This window comes from Poecile atricapillus, chromosome 21 (genome assembly GCF_030490865.1).
Source record: "Poecile atricapillus isolate bPoeAtr1 chromosome 21, bPoeAtr1.hap1, whole genome shotgun sequence".
Taxonomy (NCBI): Eukaryota; Metazoa; Chordata; class Aves; order Passeriformes; family Paridae; genus Poecile; species Poecile atricapillus.
In genome coordinates, this window is record NC_081269.1 from 6125340 (window position 1) to 6147223 (window position 21884).

General features: G+C 42.5%; 1 protein-coding gene across 10 annotated transcripts; it reads right to left on the reverse strand.

Annotated features, from left to right (window-relative positions):
* Positions 1-1318: 1318 nt before the first annotated feature.
* On the reverse strand, positions 1319-21573 carry RABGEF1 (RAB guanine nucleotide exchange factor 1). 10 transcript variants are annotated; one of them, XR_009279246.1, is made up of 12 exons: positions 21440-21573; positions 12681-12866; positions 11079-11245; positions 9978-10097; positions 7932-7952; positions 7203-7372; positions 5525-5606; positions 5042-5174; positions 4558-4649; positions 3996-4252; positions 2602-3082; positions 1319-1490 (listed from the first exon to the last, which is right to left on the reverse strand). XR_009279246.1 is itself a non-coding variant. In XM_058854070.1 (11 exons), the coding sequence occupies exons 2-11, from the start codon at positions 12857-12859 to the stop codon at positions 2684-2686; spliced, it is 1617 nt and encodes a 538-aa protein (XP_058710053.1). In that variant the 5' UTR covers positions 12860-12866; positions 21440-21573; the 3' UTR covers positions 1319-2683. The 10 variants fall into 10 exon arrangements, 9 of the variants coding, with proteins under 9 accessions (XP_058710053.1, XP_058710052.1, XP_058710051.1 ...); XM_058854070.1 differs by having other exon boundaries at positions 1319-3082; positions 9978-10094; XM_058854069.1 differs by having other exon boundaries at positions 1319-3082; positions 7203-7369.
* Between the last annotated feature and the right edge of the window lie 311 nt (positions 21574-21884).

Consider the following 21884-nt stretch of genomic DNA (forward strand, 5'->3'; position numbering starts at 1 on the left):
CCCGCCTTCCCCCTCCCCTTTTCCTTTAAAAACTATCCCAAAACATCTTTTTTTGGTGTTTCCTGAAGGTGCCCAATGCCTAAAAGTGTTCAGGGTTAAATCCTTAAAGCAAACAAACCTTCGTTTACATTTACCGTGACTAGTAAGAATATCGTTGTTATATATTGCATTATTATATATATTGTCTATTAATAGTTAGTATTGATGATGACGATGCTTCCACGAGGATAATGTGAAGCCTGGTGGAGCTGTTTACTGGACAAGCTGGGACAAAACCTTCCCTAAATGTTGGGTGAAAAATATTCCCTAAAGATGCTTTGGGAAGGTAAAACTCCAGCAGTCCCACCAGGATCAGAAAGGTCAGAAACCCCCGTGGTTTACAAAACGACAGCACGAAATTAATAAGTGATAGTCACAATTAATGACTCCAGCACTTCCTGTAAAATATCCTCCTTACCAAACGAAATTAACGCAGGAGTTAATGAAGTGTTTTGCAATAAAAGATGCAATGCGAGTTGCTGCAGCCTGAGTTAAGAGAGGGATAAATAAAGCCCATTTCTGACACTGTGGCTGGCACAGCACAACTCCCGTATTTTAAATCACTTTAAGGGACGATATTTCCATTAAAGTTGGTGGTTCGCTATTTTTTTGCAGCCTCACCCAAACTTTGTGAGCTCCTCTGCGCTCAGGGATTACTCCAGGGAGGGTGTGAAAATCCACTTTTCCTGATAAATTGCCTCAAAACACCCCCAGTTTTAGCGGCTCGATTACAAGGGTGGCCCATAAAAAATAAACATTTAGTTACAAAAGCGCTCTGAAGTGCTTTATCACACCAATGACTTTTCTGCAAAGAAAATAAAAATAAACATTATTACCCAGCCCAGCACTTGAAGGGTACTTGTGAATTGTCTCCCGACTCAGAGAATGCAGAAATTGCCGCGATTATCTCGCCATCAATCATTAACAGAATAACAAAAGGTGAGGAGGGTTTGAGGGACTCTTTAACGAGGGCAGAACTTTTATTTCAACAAGCTCATTTACACAATAGCTGCAAGTTTGTTTCCCCCCACCCCTCCTCCGGACAAACCTGTGGCCCTGGAGATCAGAATTAGCACCTAAATAAACTGAATAAATCCCAGGAGTATTTAGGGAAGCGATTTGGGCCTGGTGACACGAGGAATAATTTGATTTTTTTTTTTTTATTTTGGTGAGCATGCCAGCGCTGCAGCTGCTTCTATGGAACACCAGGGATGGTGCATAGTTCATAAAAAGGCTAAAAACTGCCAGAAAAGGGAGAAATCACAGTCGTGGTCTGAAGTTATTGCAGTGCAAATTTAATAGGAGCAGTGCTTTAATATGAAGTGGGAATGAATCAAGAGGTAGGCGCTCTCCTCCTCGATGGCAAGAATTAAACATCGCTTTTAAAGCAGCTCCAGCTGAGCTTCGTGTTTGAGATCTCAGGTGCACGAAGGAGCCAGGGCTGGATGGAGCTGGAAGAGATTTCAAATGACACGGAAAGAGTTTCAAAGTTCTGTTGTAAGAGGCTGCTTTTTGTGGGGTGAGCTCTTCTTTCACCCCGATCTGAATTTTAGTGATTTTTAATGACACAAAGCCATTTTTAGCTCGCTGTTCAAGGTGCTAAGGGGGTCACTGAAGAGCAGAACGTTGATGTTTCATGGAAATAAAGTGCATTTTTCTGCTCCTGCTCCTTCTGAAAAGCAACCTCCAATTGTATGAATTTATTTATTTATATCCCAGGATTGTCAAAAAAGCAACCAAAATTTATCCCACTGATGGGAGTGACCAGGAGAGAGAGACACTTCTGGAGCAACTCTTTCATGGTCTCTTTCCCGTCCCCCTTTTTTTGTTCCATATTATGCAGTTTTTAATACAAATAATTCTTCTATTCCTGAAATATTTCTGATTTCTGGCCCCACATTCCCCTCCAAAGCAGTAAAATCAGCATTTTTGTGCACCACTCAAGGCTAGCAGGTGTTCTGACAGAGCATTTAAATGAAGAAATGGCATCCTTTAAGTAATTTTTTTTTTTTTAACAAAGCAGATTAAGATGATTTTTCAAGTTTGCAAATCCAGCAACATCCTCTGCCATTCCTCAGTTCTCCCCTCCAGGTTATCCAAACTCCAACAGGTTTTTTTTTGCCTTTTTACTGCAACATGATGGAAGTGAAAGGTGCTAAAATGAATATTCTGAGATCATTTTCACTCACACACGAGCTCATGCACAGTTGGGACATTAGATTTGAAATCTATTTACAATTTTACATATTTTACAATATATAGTTCATCTTTACAGCTACAGAATAAGTTCAGACTAAACATTGGTACCTTTTTTTCCTGCTGGAACTTGGCTTCAAGTTAAACTAATTATTAAAAACAATTAAGTGCATGCTTAGAAGGAAGCTTTCAGGAGAGATGTCAATGGACTAGTGTTGCTTAAAAATTACACCAGTTTGTGTAGAAAATCGAAATTCAGTTCAAAAAACCCACCAAAGCCTAATAGAAATCTACTGGACTAAAATAAATACAATTCATTACACTTAACCAAGAAAAAAAAAAAAAAGCAAAAAAACCCAAAGTTACCTTTAAAAATGTACTGATTTAAGCTCTTTTTGCTTTTTTTTAAGCCTTAAATTTCCTTCCCCTCCCAACTAGCTGAGGATAATTATCCTGCATAAACCTGAGGTTGCAGTGGTGGGGGCAGCTTGTCATTCTCCACGTTTTCAGAGTCAATGGCTGCTAAGGCTTGACTTTTTGGTTTTATTTCTAAGGGATATTTCTCCACAATATCTTCCACCTCCTTGGTGATCCCATCAGTCCAGTCGATGAGGTCTTTCTCCAGCTTCTTGGCTTCACTGACAATTCTTTCCTGTCTCTCATTCAACTGAGAGAGGAGGTCTAAGCTTTTGCACATTTGCTTCACCCCCAGGCACACATCAGGGGAGAAACTGTCAGATTCCTGCTTTTTTGGGGAGGTCTGGCCCGTCATGAAACGATCAAAATCTTCCTGGCTCAGATTTAAAGACTGAGCATCCAGTTTTTCAATGAAGGCCACAGCACAGCACTGCAAACAAAACAGAGAGAGCATCACTGCAAGATTGGAATCACCACAGACTGGACTGTGTCCATTTTCTATTCCTTACCCTCTTCTTACACCAGAAACTGATTTCTTAATGTTTTTTTTATGCCCTAAATGAGCTTTTCCAGAAGTTAATTTTATCAGACACCTCATACAACTCTTTCCTCTCCCTAAAAGTTTGAAGAAATCAAAAACTGAGCTGCCAAGGTACATTCCAGACCTCAGGGTCTCTGTGTTTGGGAGGTGAGGAACCAGCAGGAACATGCCAAGGAGACAGGAGCAGTGTATTAATATTTAATTATCTGATCAGCAGAGATCTGATCTGCAGATTAATTAATTTCCTAAAGGAAGGAACGTCAAAAGCCCAGCTCACTTGGTGGATGCTCTGCTCCTACTGAAATGAACTTTTAACATTCCAAGCATTTCATCCAACTCTGTAATTTCCCTCCAGGATTCTTTAGGATAAAATGCAGAGCACACCAAGAAATGCCTCTTGGAGGAGCTGTAAAAAACCTGTTTACCTCCACACACAAATGGCCTAATTCTGCAGGGCCTTCAAGAAACGCTCCTGGGCTCAAGGAGGGGACTTTGCATCTGCACAGCCCAAACTCAGGGCTTGAGGAACAGAAAGTCCTGACCTCGCAGGATAAAAATACACCCAAGTCTTAGCATGAGACTTTGCAAACCAAGGGTTTAAAGCTGTAAAATAAGAAAACAAAGCTCTGGTTTGGACAGCAGAGAAGGAAGAGAGAGGGGATAAAATTGGCTGTGCTCTAAGTAACCTCAACCACTGCTTGAAGATTAATTTTAATTTCTGTTCCCCTTTGCTGGCAATTCCTACCTCCAAAAAAAAAAGCCAAACCTTGCTGACTAACCCCACCCCTCCTCCTGCACTCACCAGGTTGGTGAAATAATATCCATCCTCCCCAGTCATCAGCCTGCTGGGGTTGCAGAAGCGAGTGATGTACTGGATGTTGGACTGCAGGCGAGGGGGGTTCCCCTTCAGCACGATGTAAATCAGGGTGGGCAGGAAATCATCAGCAGAGGCTGGCTCATTCTTGGTGATTTTGATGGCATTGAAGATGTGCTTGCTGCATTTGGTGATGCAGGCCAGTTTATCCCGAGGGACGCGCTTGGAGTCCATCTCAATGATATCTGGGAGGGGAAAAATAGAAAAAAAAATCATTCAAATTGTATTCATCAGGCACTGAATGAGCAGGATTTGCTGGGTAATTTTGATATTGCATCATTCCTGTCTGTGGGGAAGTGTTTCAAGTAGATCAGACAAGCCTAAGCACCTCAGTGTGGAAAATTATCGATGCTCCAGATGAAATCCCAAACCCACAAAGATTCCTGCACATTTAACAGCCTGGAGCCCCCCTGATGACAGCAAAAATAACCTCAATAAGCAAGAGAGATGAAATTCAAAGCTGTAAATATAGAATTCATCACTCACAAACCTGTAATTGCCTTTACAACCATGTCAGAGACTTCTGGGATTTCCTCGCTGACAGGAACACACAGCATCTGGGGAGTCACCCAGTGCAAAGCCCTGGGACAGGAGACAAAGGGTTAAACTCTTCAGTGCCATCCAGGTGTTTGAAACCAGCTGTTTCCTAAACTCAGAGCACAAGGAATGCTTTGTGTCATCCAGGCATTATTCCAGCCATAAACCAGTTTATTCCACTGAAGTAATTTATTTTCAGAGAAAGTACTTACATATTTAAAAATTTTTTTTGGCTGTGATTTAACAAAAGCAAATTTTCTCAGTCTAGTGGTTGTCATTATCCCACCTATTAACTCATTCTGTCTTTTAAATAAAATGGTTTGAACCCTTAACAAGCCATTTTTCTGTGCACAGCATGAGGTTTTTTTAACATGGTTGATTCAGAGCTCATTTAGAGAATTTGGGATTACTCAATTATTTTTCCTTTCGAGCCTTACCTGATCCTTTTTTGGACAGCAAGGTCTTTCTTCTCATCATCAGTTGTCTCAGGGCAAAAAACATATTTATACTGTCGAGTCATGATGTATTTCTCAACCTCATCCATTGCCTTCTCCACTTTTTCAGGGGGCACTGAAAGGGACAAATCCCACAAATGAAATATTCCAGGGCTCTTTGGAAGATTTAATCCCAATATCATCAAATTAATATTACTCATTCAAGCCAAGCTGAGTTCATAAATGGATATGATGGGAAATAAAAATAAAGTGGGCAGAACTCCACTGAGAGTTTAAAAGAAAGCTGTAAAAACAAATATTTAGACAGCAAAATTTCCTAGAGGGAACAATTCTAATTCTGGTACCAGAACCTGTTCCCAGCATTTCTAAAAGCTGGGAATGCTTTGCTTTAACTGAAAATTCAGGAGACTTTAGTTTCACATCACTGCTTTTGGAACAGGAAGATGAAAAAGAAGAACTTGGTACCTTTCCAACGTGTCTGCAGCCTGTCTGCTATGTTTTGGTAGAAGTCCTGGGCACATTCAGATTGCTCCTCAATGCTTAAATCCTGCAAGAGAACAAGGATTAAGTGTGAAGAGCTGGCAGCAACACCTCATGTTTTGTTTTGCTTTAAGAAGTGTCCAGCTGCAGTAACAGTCTGAGAATGCAGAGGTGTCATCAGATGTGTTTATAGTGGCTCAATTTTATTTAAAAATAGGAGAAGCCAACACTGGCTCTTTAATGTGTGAAAGGTTTGTACTGATTTGCTGAATAAATGGATATTAGCACAGGTGCAATGGCTTTTTCCCCTGAGGAGCACTGACAAAATAACTCAGACTAAGCAACATGTTTGTCCCTATTTAACCTGTGATTTTTTAAAAGACGATTTATAGTCTATAAAACCCCCAAGAAGATCAATCATTTGAAGGAATATCTCTACAGCAGACATTTCTGATTTTAGTTACTGTGAAATATATTCAGTGATACTGGTGAAACAACACTGGCTTTTGCTAATCAAGCTCCTGAAGAACTTAACAGAGGTTTGAAGGTTTAAAATTAACTTAATTGAGGCAATTTTAATCATTAAATGAAACAAAAAATTAATAATAAAATAAAAAATAAAATTAATTATATTACTTTAATAATTAATTATTTTAAAAAGTGGGGGGAGAATTTGATTTCTGAATTCTCTAAAGCAAAAAACTTGGACATTTTCCTGAACACAAGTCCCAGCTCTTGCTGAGATTGGATTTTAGGCCTGGTTTGTGTGTAGTAAAAAATCCCATGTTTTGAGAAGGCTGAAATAGGAAATGAGAACACCTTCAGTGCTCAAAGCCAAAAATAAACCCACGCTGTTCTCACAAACTGTGCTCAGAATGAACAGATCTAAAAGAAAAGAAATGAAAGTTCAAGAAGATTTCAAAGTAGAGGGAATGTAAGATTCCACAAGAACTCGTGAGGAGATAATTTGAGGAACTAAATAGGAAAGGGAGAAGAAGGGGGGGGGAAAAAAGTTGTGCTGAATTCTGACTCATTCCAACCATAGGTGGCACCACAGACTGATTAATATTTCAAGAACATTGATTTTTATTTTTTTTTTTTTACTGGAAAATGAAGACATAACACTTATTTCTTATTTAAAAAAAGCAGCACAGTCAATTTCCTCTTCCCCAATAAAAGGAGAGGGGTGGGCTGGTACTGAATTATCTTTAGAAGTTTTTAGGCTGAAGTTGTCTCATCCCTGGATGTGTCCAAGGCCAGGCTGGATGGGGTTTGGAGCAACCTGGGACTATGGAAGGTGTCCCTGCCCATGGAACCAGATGATTTCTAATTCCCTTCCAACCCAAACCACTATGTGATATCTAAAAACTCACCAGGTGGTATCTTATATAATTTCCACAAGTCATATTAATGTAGAATATTGCTGAACAGATTAATTCATGTGGGATTTAGTCAGGACTAATTTATCTGGCATGCTTGGGGTTAGAAGGATCCTTTGGTCTCAACCAAAAAAAAGGCACCTAGATCTTAATTTGAATAATCCAATCATCTGCAGGCTCCTGCCCCACTCCAGAAAATCCAACCTGCTGGAAGAAGTGCAGCATTTCCTCCCTCTCTCCCCAGTTCCCCCATTTTATTGAGACAAGAGGCATTCAGAGCTCACCCTTTTGTGACTCATGGTGTCCAAGAAGAGTTTGCATTGCTTGTAGATATCCTGGCCAGGCTTCTGGTATGTCCTGATGAATTCTATGAACTCCTTGGACACTCGGTCTGTCTCGATGCTGGCCTGCCTGTGGATGGAAGGGCTGGGAGCCTTGGCCTCCTGGATTTCTGCTAGCAAAATTCAGGGCACAGCACATCAGCTTTTTACACCAATGGATAATTTCCAAATGGTTTTATCATTTTGAGTTATTTTTTTTTTACTTTGCAGCTGTGCAGACAATTGGTCATTTATTTCTCAAGCTTTGCCAGGGAAATGCAGGATATTATTAAACACAACAGTAATTATTAAACACATCTCCAGGAAAACTGAGTATCCCACTGAAGTGGAACATTGAGATCCACACCCCCGTTCACACTAATGGCCTTTTTATATTAGAAGTGACTGCAACACAGGGTTGCTTTTGGGTTTTACACTCACTCCCAGGTCAGACATCCCATTTAAGGGTTCCAGCTGGGAATCTGCAGGTTCCTAAAGATAATGGGGTGTTTTCCCCACTCTCCCTGACCTCCACACTCCTTGCACCAACACCTCCCAAGCAGCTCAGGGCAGTTCTGCTCAAGGAACACACACTGCAAGTTGACAGAGCTGCATCCATGGGGGGTTTTCCCACAAAAACATCTGATTTTCCAAGTTCCAAGTTAATTGTGCTGCTCCAATACCTTCACCCACCTTTCAGCTTGCCAGCCAACGCTGTTGGAAATGGAGGGATTGAATAGAGGTGGTGGAAATGAACGTGGTGAGAGGCAAGCAGCAGAGAGACAGAAAACATGAAAATATTCATGGTCAGCACGACACAAACACGGCTTTCAACCTGAAAACACTTCACATGCACAGAAATCCTGCTTTCAACAAGCATGCAGAACTCCAAAGGAAAAAGAAAGAAATGGGATTAATATGTTTAAATTGGTTTAATTTGGATTGGAGAGAGCTTAGTGGGGTTTTTCTGGTTGTTATTTGTTTTTAAAGAGATTCAGTACCACAGAAAATCCAAAGCTGTGTCACCCAGTGAATACCAAACTCTGCTCCTCTGACCAAAGCTCCACACTTCAGCACAGGGGAAAACTTGGTCAGGCACCATCAGAGCACCTCTGGCATTTCAGTGCCCAGAACAGAAACAAACAGGTTTTGCAAATATTTAAACTTCAACTGCAGCAATTGAGATAGAGAGTGCAAATCCAACTCCTTTCTAGTTAGTTACTCAAGGACACTTTTCCAGAGGGGATTTCCTTCCATTGCCTTTATACCCAAGATTCACTGCATGGATCCCAAATCCTACACAGGACTCCAGCTGAAGGGTGGCCTTTATGAAATTTGTCACATTTAACATCAGAGAAGCAGAAAGCTTATTTGGAAATAATAAACAAAGAAAAGGGCAGAATTATCAGGTATTTTTTCCAGGATTAATCACTGATCTCATTTCACAGTACAGCTGAAGGTTTATTTACTTACTTCAACAATGAGTTCACTCTTATATAAAAATAATGAGCCTTATTTTACTATTTGACCTTAAGGAATGTGAATATTACTTTTTCAGTTACAAATTCAAACTGGATTGTTGTTTAGTTACTAGAGAGATGTAGTCAACTGAGCCAGATTAATATTAAGTATTAAAAAGTGAATGTTAATTAGAATGAACTGCATTTTAATGAGTTACACCAAGAATTACACTTGAGTTACACTGGTAGTTGCAGCTTCACTAATCTCAGAGCTGAAACCCTGACTTAAGGAAAATTAACCTGTACTGATTACCAAGGGACAAATAAACTTCCAGCAACAAAAAATCCTCAGGTTTGTCCTATGTTCTCAAAAAATTCAGTCTAACTAAAAAGAAGCTGATTACAGCCAAGAAATTCCAACAAGTTAAAGAGAGCCCAGCAGAGGAAAATGCCAAAATGCCAGGAGCGAGCACGGGAAGAGTTAAGGAAGGATCATCTTCGCAAAGAATAAACATAATTAATATTTAAATCTTTCTACAGGAAAGCCACTTGTCACAGCAGAACAGGAGCACTCCAGGGATTCACTATGGTTGTGCCATGGCCATGGAGCCCAGTCCAAGCACGGAATGTGAAACAGGGTTTGTCACCAGCTCTGTTACACACAGCCCTTCATCACCTTCCTGCAACTTAATAAACATCTGAATGTTTCTTTTGCCAGCAGAACAAGCCAGGATTGCAAACAAATAATGGAGGATGAGCTCTTAAAGCTGTTTGCATCAAGGGGTTTGGTGTCCCTTTTGGTTTAAATTAAACCAGTGTCTCCTCTTGATGGGAAATTTTCTTCTTGGTTTATTTAACAAACATCTGGAGATGTTTTGAAAATGCCAAAGTTCTTGAAATGCCAACTTCAATAGTTTCAACTCATAATAATCAGATTTGTAACAGCAACTTGGAATTTTTTTATTTTTTTTTTTTTATAAAAACACAGAGCAGCACAAGATTTGGCTAATTCTTACAAAATTTTGGGTTTTTTTATCCTAATTCTAAGGTGGAGCTCAATGAAGATTCAGCTTTACTCCTATGACTCCCTACTAAAAAGCAAAGAATTGGTTGAGAGATTCAACATCACCTCAGGATGCTGGACTTGGTTTTTTGCCATCTTCATGCTGAAGAGCGAAGTTACAACTGGCACAACCCTAGTTTGTGTTTAGCAAAGCCCAACTAAGAGCCAAGCTTACTAAAACCAGGCAGACAGCTCACCCAGGCTGTGCTGCATTACCTTCAGAAGGGGAAGCCAGTTCCCAGGAGGGAGTAAAAATCTCCTTCAAATCCCTGAGAATGTTATCAGCATTTCTCTCCCTCCCAAGCTGTCCTTGCTTAGGGGTTTTCTCTTGAGCTGCTGAAATAAAAAGGCCAAAGCAAGCAGGGCACCAAGAGTGGGAGCGTGGCAGAACAGGTGGTGAAGGAATAAAAAAAGAAAAGATGGAAAGTGAGAAAAATGAACATTAAAAAAACAAAAACGCAGGTGAATGAATGCCTCATGTAGCCAGCTGCTGCCATGCACCAGGACAACTCTAATCAGAAAAATGCTGAATTTCAAATTAAGGAAATGCATGGTCTCTAAGGTTAAGACAGATTAATGTTGCTTTTCCTTCTGGAATTCCTCCTCCACAGCCCAGCATTTCCCAGCTTTTGCCTGTGTGAGCTATTGCTATGCAAAGCCAGCAGTGCCATTCATCACTCCTGCTTGTAACACATTCCGTAGAACAAACAGCCAGCCAGCCACAAACTTGATATTCCCAGCCCACACAAACACTGCCAGCCTCACATTTATGTGCAGCTCATGGCACCCAGCTCACACATCCCATTTCTTCCTGTCAAAGTGAGGCACTCTGGCAGCATCAGCTGATATTTTATCTCAGGGTTTCTATCACACTCAGACACAGCAGCTTGTTGGGGTGACTGACAGCCAGCACCTTCTCTGTTGCTCTGTCCAGGAGGAATTCCCCTTCCAGCCCTAAATCCTGGTGTGACACCATGGCTGACTCAGGAATTTCATTGGAATGTGTGCCAGAGGAACAAGGAACTTCCCCTCAGCAGTGCAGTGCCACCACCAGGAACACATTTATGCTGTTTAGTGGAAGACCTCCTGTATAATCACATACAGACACAGGTTTAGCAGGGCACTGCTCCATTTAAGACTGTTTGGCATCACTCACATTTTTCTGTATTTTCAGTAACAATCACTCTCCAGAAGCATCACTATTCCAACTTTTGAAAGTCAAAGCACAGAGCATTAATCTGCCTTTTAGAACAACACATCTGCCAAAAGCTTTTTGTTTTAAAATGTACAGAAGCATGAAAAGCAAAGGGGAGTTACCCTTCTTAGCTCCTGCTCTGGAGGAAGCAGTGAAGAACTTCTTCACAGTAGTGACCTTTCTTGTTTTCTCATTGGTTTTCTTCTCCTCAAACTTTGAGAAGGTCAGGGACTGTGCCCCTTGGGTGCTCTGGCTGCTGGCATAGGCTTCTTCCTCCTCCCGCTGGAGCCTGGAGTTAGAGAAATGCAGGTTTGATTTAAGGGCTTAGAAACAAGACAAAGGAGCCAATTTCCTGTGCAATCACTAATTACTCATTTGACATGTTAATTCTTCCTGCTGCCTATCTCCCTTCACTACAGGACACCCACCCCTTCCCTGCTGCAGTGAGGGAAAGCTCAGGGTTAAATAAGGGAGAAGACTGAGGTTTAACCATGGTCACCTCGTGTCACATGAATTCTCTAAAGGCACAGGGGAGGGTTTCCAGCAGCAGATTCATTGCCTTCCTCCCTGCCTCACACGGAGTTCCCCAGCCTGTTACCTCAGGCAGTCATTCCCCATCTTGCAAAAGCAAAATACTGTGTCCCAATCTCAGGAGTACTTTGGGAAAGAGATCATTGTTGTCACAACCTGCTTTGGTAATAAATATCTGCTTGAATGGATGAGGCAAAGTTTGAAAGGCCAAGTTTTTAATCTAAAGTAGAGGAGGGCAAACTCACCAATCCTGCAATCTTTTCTCCTATGTAGGAGTATTCAAATAGGCTACATTCTATCTCCCTTCAAGATGCTAGGAGGCAGAATAATTGTCTTTAAACATCCCTCCAGCTCAGGATGGACCATAAATAGTCTGGGATCTGCAATCTCTTGAGGCAAGAATTCTATCTTATCAGTGCTGACAAGCCTGTCTGTTCACTGCAACAAACAATCACAGCTTATCTGTGCATTTAGCATCTCCCAGCTACTCATTGAAAATTCTTAAAATACCCCACTTTGTTTTAGAGATGATCCAAGACTGGCAGCATAACTATCTGCCCTAATAATAAAGTTTTTATTAACTGCTGAAGACATTTATGGCAGAGGAAAACAATGACATGACCTCTGAAAACACATCTTCCATTTTCAGGGTCAAGCATTTATCACAGGAGGAAAATGAGATTGGTTTGCAGAAAATAAGTGATTAGACAATTACCTAAATTAGCAAAGCTAAAGCTTTGATGTTCTTGGGCTTGAGTCTGCAGTTGAAAACAATGACCACAGACAAGACTAAAACCAGTTTTTAATCAGCAACTGGAATGCAAAATCATGGTGCTGCCTACACCCAAGAAAATAATTGCCATCTCCAGAGGGTATTTTAATCAAAATTGTCCCTTTAACCCTTCTAACTGCTGGACAGAAATACAGATTTGCATATGCAAATTAGGTCGAAGTATTCATTGGGAGGTTGGGCTCTGTTTACATTTGCTCCTTCCCAGATTGTCTTTTCACCTCTTATACTAGAACGTCACAAATATTCATCTTTGCATCAAAAGGAAGGTTTGAATTCCTGCTGGAAAGGTCAAATTGGGGAATTTGTGATGAACCTGAGCCAGAGCAAACAGGACTAGGAAACAGGAGGCAGGAACAGAATTTGGTGGAGTCACCCTGAAGGAAGAAAGAAGGTTCTTTACCGCTCTGCCAGCTCCCAATCCTCTTGAATCTGCTTCTGCCTTGCCTTGTGGTATTCCTCCCTCCAGCACTTGGAGCAAAATCCCTGCCAAGCAGGATTGCCATAGTAACCACAGCCCTTCTTGCACAGCAGCTCCGACTGATCCACGTGGATTCCTCTGCGCTCTGATTTCAGGTTCATTTTCCTCCTGGCGGAAGAGGAGAAGGGTTAAAAACACGAGTGTGGCAGCAGCCTGCTAGAAATCATTTCTTCTGAGGGTTTGTCTTTGGAAAGGAGTCACCTGCCTGAATTATTTAACAGCTCCATAGCAACAAAATGAATGCCATGGGAGGAAGGGCACAGTTACATAACCAAGAGCCCCAAAGCCAGGGGCAGCACGAGCACATCTTTGCAGGGCTGTGACCCCCACACAGCTCCAGAAAGAGCCCCAGGGCAGCAGTGACAGTCCCACAGCCAGGGGACAAACTGCCAAAGCACATCTTTGCAGTGACAGTCCCACAGCCAGGGGACAAATTGCCAAAGCACATCTTTGCAGTGACAGTCCCACATCCAGGGGACAAATTGCCAAAGCACATCTTTGCAGTGACAGTCCCACAGCCAGGGGATAAACTGCCAAAGCACATCTTTGCAGTGACAGTCCCACAGCCAGGGGACAAAAGCTCAAGGCTCTGCTCTCACCATCACCTTGTTCTGACAGCCAGAGGCATAAAGCAATGGGGAAAAAAAAGGAAATAAAGTTCCAAAAACCAACAAAGCACATAGAATATATTGTGATCTGAGACTGCCTGCACAGAACCACGCTGGTGAGGGTTTAGGGATCTTTGGCCTCCAAAAGTGTCTTCAGGGCCCAGTGAGGAATCACAGCTGACCCAGCTGGGCACATCCACACATGGCCAAGGCACATCCCCATCCCCTGCAAGTCCTGCCAGAGTTAAACACAGCACAGCTCTGGGGGGTTTATATTTAGTGACTGCAACAAAAAGCTTCTCCTGCCCACACCAGCACCCTGCCAAGCCTGTCTTGGAGCATCCAGCCTCCTCTTCCTTTCCTGACAGAAACCATCCCACATTCCAGCTCCCTGCTACTAATGGGAAATGCTGGAGTGATTTTAGGAGAAAACAGCACAGGAGTATCTGCACCAGCAAGGTTAAGGTGTGCATATGAAAATATTGACATTTGGATTGCAATATTGTCAAACACTGACAGCAGAAATAGGTTTTGTCCAGTAAATCCAGCCCCTTCTCCCTTCCTGCCATTCCAGAGGTGCCACGTATGGAAAGCAAGAGGAAAAGGGATTTTCTCAATCTGAAGAACATCAGTAACTGAATCAGAGTTATCATCTTTCCCCCTGAAATTCCACCCCAAACTCTTCTCTGGATCATCCAGCAAAAGATGGAATATGCACAAATGTCACTGAGAGTTTTCTACTACAGGAATTTCCAGCTCTTTTGTTCCAAGCTCAATTATCAATTTTAAAATACTGATAATGTTTAACATTTCCCATTAATCTAATCAAGTTATTTTAAGCAAAGTAACAGGAAACACATTATTTTTTTCTGAAGGGGGAACAAATTAAATATTCCATCTTATCTATGTAAGTGTTAAGATTTCTTCCACTTTTCTATTTTTGAAAGAAATAGAGTTTCTAAAAATAACCTAAAAATAGTTTCATTGTAGAGACATGCATATTAAGGGAATCAATTTCTTAATGACATAATTTATTGCTGCATGTTCTCATTTTTATAGATGAGAGAGCAGCTGAATACTTTCTGAATACTAAAAAGTCTGACAGTCAATATTGTGCTGCTGCAGGGAAAAATGGGGGGGAAAACCCCCTATATTTTAAACATTTGAAAGCTTTATTTCATTCACATATGCAGGAATAACTGAGAAACACAAATACGTTGCTTTCACAACAATTTTTGGTTTCATTTCCTGACTTCTCAAGGAAGGTCTGTGTGGGAGCCCCTGGCTGCCAACACCTCAGAGCTCAGAAATTAAACTTTCAGTGTGTGTCAGCTGCACAGCCTGGGCAGGAATTGCATTTTGGCAGGATTTGCACACTCAGGCCATTCCCAGAGCGTCACTCATGTCCTTGAGCAACAATTCTGAAAAGAAAGGGGAAGCAAAAGCTGAAACTCTTCACTGATTCAGTTTCATGACCACTTCCCAAAAGCAGAAGCTGCAGCAGCACTTTGGCCAGAGACCTCTATTGCTGGTGCCTGTTTTAGAAAAAAATGCTATAAATATTCATCAAATGTTTAATTGCCATTAATGCGAAGCTGATTCGTCAATGTTTTCATTGTAAATTACAAAAACACAATAAATAAAAACATTCTCATGTCACAAATTTCCCAGAAATTTTACAGGGATCTCTGTCACCAGAGGAAACAAAACCCTATAACAGAATAGAGTAACAGCTCTGAACTGCAATAATTCCAAGAATTCAGGTGTCTGTCCTCATTCAAAAGCACCACATTCCAGACTCTAATTTGAAAATTAAAGTAGAATGAAATACCTGACCCTGCTTCTCTCCCACCCCAACACCTGAAACCACAGCACGGTTTCTCTGCCACTTGGGCACTTCCACTGCTCCAGAGAGGCACAAAAATCCCCTTTGTGCCACCAATCCCTCTGGCACCCTGTGTGTGTGTACATTAAATTAAAAATAAAATTCTGCTCAGCAGTTTTGCCCAGGGGGAGCAAAGCAGAGCTGCAAAGAGCTGCAAAGTCAAGAGCCCTGCCCTCTGTCCGAGTGCTGGCAGTGCCACCAGCCCCGGTGTGGGGACACAGGAGTCACCCTGATGCACAGCAAGGAGTCACATGCTGCACACAAAGCTGAGACTTTCGGCTCCCTTCACGCAGAAAACGCCCTTGCAAAAAAATAAAAAGTTTCCCAGATGATTTCTGCAGGTCAGCATTAATATTTTAAAGAGAAGAACTTGGGTTTTGATAAAATGAATGTGAGAAAACCCTCATATATTAATTTTTGGCAAGTAAATCACTGCTTACATTATAATATTACATAATAAAATATTTTTTTGGTGCTGTTGAGTGTCTGAAATGCTTTCTTCCCCCCTTTCTCTCCCTCCCACTCCAGCTAAAGGTGATCACTCCTTATCCAACAATCACCTCCTCAGAGTGTTTGCACAGTCACACCTCACATTTTGCATGGTCAGAGCTCTTATTTTCACTCCTGCCCTGAATGCACGGCCTGCTCAATACTCACTACTAATATAATTCAAATGAAAACCCTAAATTTGTTGTTTTTCTGGAGTTTGGAGAACAGGCAACTCCAAACACCTTTACACCACCTGCCCACTGAGAAGTCAGAACATAAGGAAGGTAACAAACTTCCACAATAAAAAAAAATAAAAAATAAATCGAATCCAGGAGTACAATAAAGGACCAGAAGATCATAAATAACATTAACTACGATTTGGAGAGGTGCTTTGCACCAAACATCCTATTGCATCACCACATCTCCCTCCCAGGAGCAACATTTAATGTAATTTAAAATATATTCATCCACTGCTTTGCTTAGTGAGTGTTTCAAAAGGCTCTGCTGGGAATCTCATCAGGGAAGGCAAGAATGACACCTCACAAACACCATGAGACAGAACCTTCTTTTGAGCATTTCTGTGCCAGGACCAGACCTCATCACACCTTAATAGCTGTGTTAATTAGCAACACCCCTTTGAAGAGTTTAGAAAAAGAAAGGGCTCTTAAACTTAGTTATTAATTTATAAAATGCCTTTACTTAATGTTACTTATTTGCAAGCAAAAGCTTCTGGTCTCCTGTTCTCCGCTGAAATGGAAAAATGGAAATCTCCCAACTCTTTTTTAAGATTTTTAAAGAGCACCTCACACACGGTGGGTGGTTCCCAAGGGATTTATTTGGGATAATCACAGCCTGGAAAGGTGTCCCACTGCTGGCTGTGGACACCAAAACTGCTCCCTGTTTTCCTGCCACAAGAATTCCCAGTTTGAACCTCCATGATCTGCATGTCCAGCTTTATTTTATCAAATTCTACTGAAATCAACAGGAAAGGAGGCCTATGATTCATATTAAATCAGATCTATCTGCAGGGCTGCACATCAAAGGTCTGTAATGACAGATCAGATCAGCTCCAGACTTTTTAGAGCATCTCACAGTAGTTTTGTTACAATGAATAAAACCACCAAATCACTGTGGTTTAATTCAAAATTAGCTTTCTACTGGCTTTAATGCAACTTCTTCTGAAGATCACAAATACATCTTCCTATCAACATATTTTTCTCTCTCTACCCACACTTAATTATTAATAACTTAATAATTTCTTTTTCTTTTTATTCATCCATTCAGAGCAAACACCTTTTAAGAAGGGCAATACCAACCCAGAGATTTCTCACCCTTGTTCACATCCCTGATTTTTTTTCCTGTCCAGTCTGTCACCCAAGGAGACAAACCACAGCTCTCCCTTCAGAAGATGGGGAGTCACAGAGTATTTTTCAGGAAGGACAAAGCAGCTGCCTGCCCTCCGTGGCTCTGTAAAGCTGAAACTGAGAATGCCTGCAAACACTGCAGGGTTTCAGTTACCACCACCAGGAACAAAAAACAACTTTCCTGCAAAATATTCTGGCTATGAGCCACTTCACTTTCCCTGTCACACACTCTGAACCACCTTGGAGACAACAGAGAGAGTTAAGATGCAGGAAACGTGGATTTTATTCCAAGCCCATAAATCCTAAGGCCATTTTTGCCAGTATTCTGTAAAGGGAACTGAAGGAGCAGCAATCATTCCTCCAGGACTTGGGACCTTTTGTAGCTCAATAACAGCAAAATACTAAATTTTCATTTTCACACAGACCAAGTTAGAAAATAACCAGAAAATTCATATTAAATATATAAAATCAGGTATCAGTCACAGCAAGGAGCAGATGCATCCCCAGCTTTTATGTTGTAGGAAAAAAAAGGGTTCCTCCAACCCAAATCAGTCACCCAGGGCTGATTTAATGCACACATGAAAGCCTAAACTTATGTAACAGCTTCTTTTCAGCAAGAAACACAAGAAATTCTCACAGCACAAAGCCTGCAGACACAGCTTTGGCTTGGGGAAAAGCGCTGGGTGAAAGATGCTTTAGGAGCAGCAGGGATTTACCAGGGGCTCCAACACCCCCAGCTTGTTTTTCTGGTTGTTTTCCATCTCCCTGCCTTGCTTGGAGCAGACAAAATGATCTGTACCTTTATTATCAGTGCAGATTGTGAGGAGATATCTGCTGGCTCATAAACTATTTACTAGTCCTGGATTGCTGAGGTCACCTTTGAGAGCTGGCTGGAAAAGCTCATATTCAAAGTTGAACAGAAAGGCTCTTGCTAAATCAATCAATAAACACCCTCAGTAAGAGCTAATTGAAATCAATTTATAATTATTACAAGCTGTGAAGAGCAGTTTTTAAGTAACTCCACAAGCTAACCCTGGACATTAAAGGAGTAGCTTTAATTCTATAATTGAACTTCTATATATGAACTCAGTATTGGTAACAACTTAATTAAATGTGTCCAAAACCATAAAACACAGATCAGGAACAGGTAGGTTTGGTTTGGGTTGTGGGGATGTTTTGGGGTTTTTTTGTTATTGGTTTGGTGTTGTTTTTCTTCCCTCCCTAAAATTAAGTTTTCTCCAAAAACTAAAAGATAAATCTTGGCCCAGGCATTAGCAACAACCTACAGCAGCTTTTTCACTGGGCTGAAGCAAATGTGATTCAGCTCTTCAAAAGTCACTCTAGCACTTAATGAACAACTTGAATTCTTCTAATTCAAAAAACATCAAAGTGCCCCAAAGAGTGTTCACAGTGAACTCACTGCAGCTCTCTGGTCATTAATGGCCACCCCCAGAAATGGAATATTACAGCAGATACAAATAAAAAGAAAACCAGGGAAGCCTCCAAACACACAATTGTTACATGAACTGCTGTTGGTTCACATTTTACTGGTGCCTGAATACTCCATCATCATTCAGAACAAGACAGCAGCCAGCAACTTTAATTACTAAAAATAGATTTATGAGATAGTTAGAAAGGGCATCAAAAGTGAGGAGTAGAAAGATGGAGTCAAGGTGTATTTTGTATTTTGCCAATGGAAAAGTGCCCTTAAAATGTATTTATTCCAAAGAACCACTAACGCAAACGCCCCAAAATTCTGAAGAGCAGCAACCTACGTGTTGAAAGAGTCGTGATTCAGGTGTAACCCCAAACACTCAGGCATGTAATTAGCTGCAGCGTAATTAACCATGAGCTAATTTCCTCCCAAGGAAAGGGTGGGGCAGGATGATCTCAGGCTCGGGAACAGAAAATACAAAAGCCATTAGACATGTTGGGAATTAGGCAAGAAAAGCGGGTGTTATCTCTGCAGTGCTCACACTTTTAATGTGCATCTTTCTTGCAATTATAGGATTTCAGCTACAGCAGTTGTAGGACAAACAGTGCAGGCTGCTAAAAAATAGTCCCAAGAAGAGAAACATCAGAGCAGCCACTTCAAACAAACCACAGAGCTAGGTCCTGGCATTTGGAGGGGAAATTGAAGCCTCTGATTCAAATCTCCCAATCCCAATGGCCACAAGGCTCCAGCTCTCAATTTCCTCAGCTTGGAGTTGTGTTTTCCCTTCAAATGTCAGCACAGGCCTGGGGGGACAGGTTTGGTTTGTCCCCATGACATCAGTGACCAGGCTGTGTCTCACCATCTCCATGTGACCCACAACTGTGCTTTAAACGAAATCACAGGAAACATCTAAAAACTCTTTGTGCTGCTTGACTGGGAATTCAGGTCAGAATAAAAAGATTAGCTTAAACTGCTAAAATCTCTTCAGAAACAGCAGTAACAGGCTTCCCCTACACACACACTCACCTGGACACAGATAGAAATTAAGTTGCCTAAAACTTCAGAGAACATCAAAATGTTTTATACACTTTGTACCTGACTTGTTACAAGTAGCATTATTACAGGACTTCACAAGCAAAACTTGTCTAGTTTCAGATCACACGTAGTTAGTTAATCATGAGAAAAAAAAAAAGCCCCAAGCATAATTGGGGATTACACAGCAAGGAAAGAAGGAGCTGAGAAAGGCTGTTCTAGCTTAAATAACACCACAGAACAAAATTAAATACCAGAATCATGGACTATCTTCAAGCTTTTAACCAGTTTGTTGTGTAAAGCAGTCTTAGGAATTGGTATAATTAGCTTTATATCCTACTCTCCCTTTCTACTGCGTGTTGTTTTGGGCTTTTTCTTGGTCAGCAAAACATTCCACTGAGCTACAATTCCCTTCCTAATCCTCCCTGCTGCAAAAAACACTTGTGTAACCGTGTCCAGAAGGCCAGCACATCCAATTCCCGAGTGAAGCACTGTTCCTGGAAAACACCTCGTCCTTCCACGCTGGTCTGGTTTGGTCATTGGTCTCAAAAAAGTGCTGGGTAACTGGAAAACCAAAACCAGCTCAGTGCAGTCCCCAAAGTCCTGGGGTGGGGAATTGCACGCATCAAAAGTAGTTTCAAATGAGCCCAAAGAACAGAAGTATGGCAAGGCAATAATGGATTTAAATCACAACCTCCCCAATGCCAGCCTTTTCCCCCAAACCATTCAAGTGCTGCTAATTCCCAGCACAGGGCCCCACTCAGCCAAACTAAAAAAAAAACAATTTAATTTTGCCTATAAAACCTTCTCAGTCAAGCCAGTCACCTGCCACAGAGCAGCAGGATTTCAGACAGCACTGAGCCAACCCCTCAGAGGATTTCTTTGGTAATTCAAGCACATCATTCATCTCTCAGAATCTCACACCCTCTCTGAGCCACTCCCTGCTTCAAGGGAGCAACCTGAACTCTCCAGTGCCACAAGCAGCGACAAACACCCACAACAGAGTCCAAAACGCACTGCTCAGCATCTTTGAGTGTTCTCCAAACTTCACCTGGCTTGACTTAAAAGGACTTTGATCCTCAGCTGTGCAGTGACAAGCCAGGCAGGGACAATACTTACAGGAAAAAAGCCAAAAACTCATTGATCCGTAAGGAGCTCATCAGGAACACAGGCTGGGGTGGGGGACTATTGGTAAAGCCATCAGTGACACCTGCACCTTGTTAACTACAGGCACAGGCACAGGGAATTAACTAAAATATTTATAATCAAAATTAGCTTCAGGAGCTGCACATGGAGGAGGGCGAACACCCACAAGAGCGTTCAGAACGCACCGCTCCGCATCTTTAAAATTCTCCAAACTTCCCCCGGCTTGGGCATAAAGGACATTAATCCTCAGCCGGGCAGCGGCAATACTTACAAAAAAAAAGGCAAAAACTCCTTGATCCACAGGGAACTCATGAGGAAAACAGGCTGGGGGAACATACTGGCAGAGCTGTCAGTGCCACCTGCACCCCGTTAACCACCGGCACGGACCCACCGAATGAAATTACACATATACATTTAATAAAAATTAGTTTTAGGAGCTGCACACGGAGGAGGAAGGCGGTTTGCCAAGTTTCCACACATGCCGGTGTTTATCCCGGTGTTTATCCCGGTGTTTATCCCGGTGTTTATCCCGCTCGCTGCCCCCCGCGGGGCCCAGGACCCCTCGCCCAGGCCCAAGGCGGGAGCGGGGCCGGTGTGAAGCCCCTCGGCGGGGCGGACACCGACCCCCGACCCTCAGGACGAGCGATATCCGGGGGGACACGGCCGCCCCCGCCGTCCCCGGCCCCGGCCGGCCCCGCTGTCCCTCACCCCGCGGTTCTCACCCGCTGTCCCGGGCGGCGGGGCCGGCCCGGCCGCTCCGCTGCGCTGCTGCCGCCCCGGCCCCTCACGGCCCCAGCGTCGCTCGGACCCTCCCTCGGTCCCTCCCTCGGCTCCGGCGGAAGGGCGGGCGGCACCTCCGGGGCGGGACCGAGCCCGGAAGGAAGCGGGGCCCAGCCGGGCTGGGCTGGGCTGGGCGGCGGCTCTGAGGGGCGGCGGGGCTGGAGCACGGCCGCGGTGCTGCTGTGAGCACATCCACAGTCCCTCTCCTCAGCTTTTTGTTATCTGCGCTCCCAGTGGAGCGAATTCCCACACTGCAGCCTCCCTTCCTTCTCCACAGCCCGCACCGGCTCCTCAGGGCTCCAGGGCCCGGCCCTGGCCCCACACGAGCACCCCAGAGCTGCCTGTTGGAAATACTAAAATAAGCGCTGCTGTTTCAAACTCCTCTTT

Excerpts from the sequence above, each read along its gene's own strand:
- RABGEF1 (XM_058854068.1), bottom strand. The coding sequence starts at position 12,859 with ATGAACCTGAAATCAGAGCGCAGAGGAATCCACGTGGATCAGTCGGAG. Across the intron at positions 10,098-11,078 it reads CAGAGCAGGAGCTAAGAAGG|CAGCTCAAGAGAAAACCCCT; the intron begins GTAACTCCCCTT and ends TTTTTATTTCAG. Across the intron at positions 4,650-5,041 it reads GCTGTCCAAAAAAGGATCAG|GGCTTTGCACTGGGTGACTC; the intron begins GTAAGGCTCGAA and ends CTCCTGTCCCAG.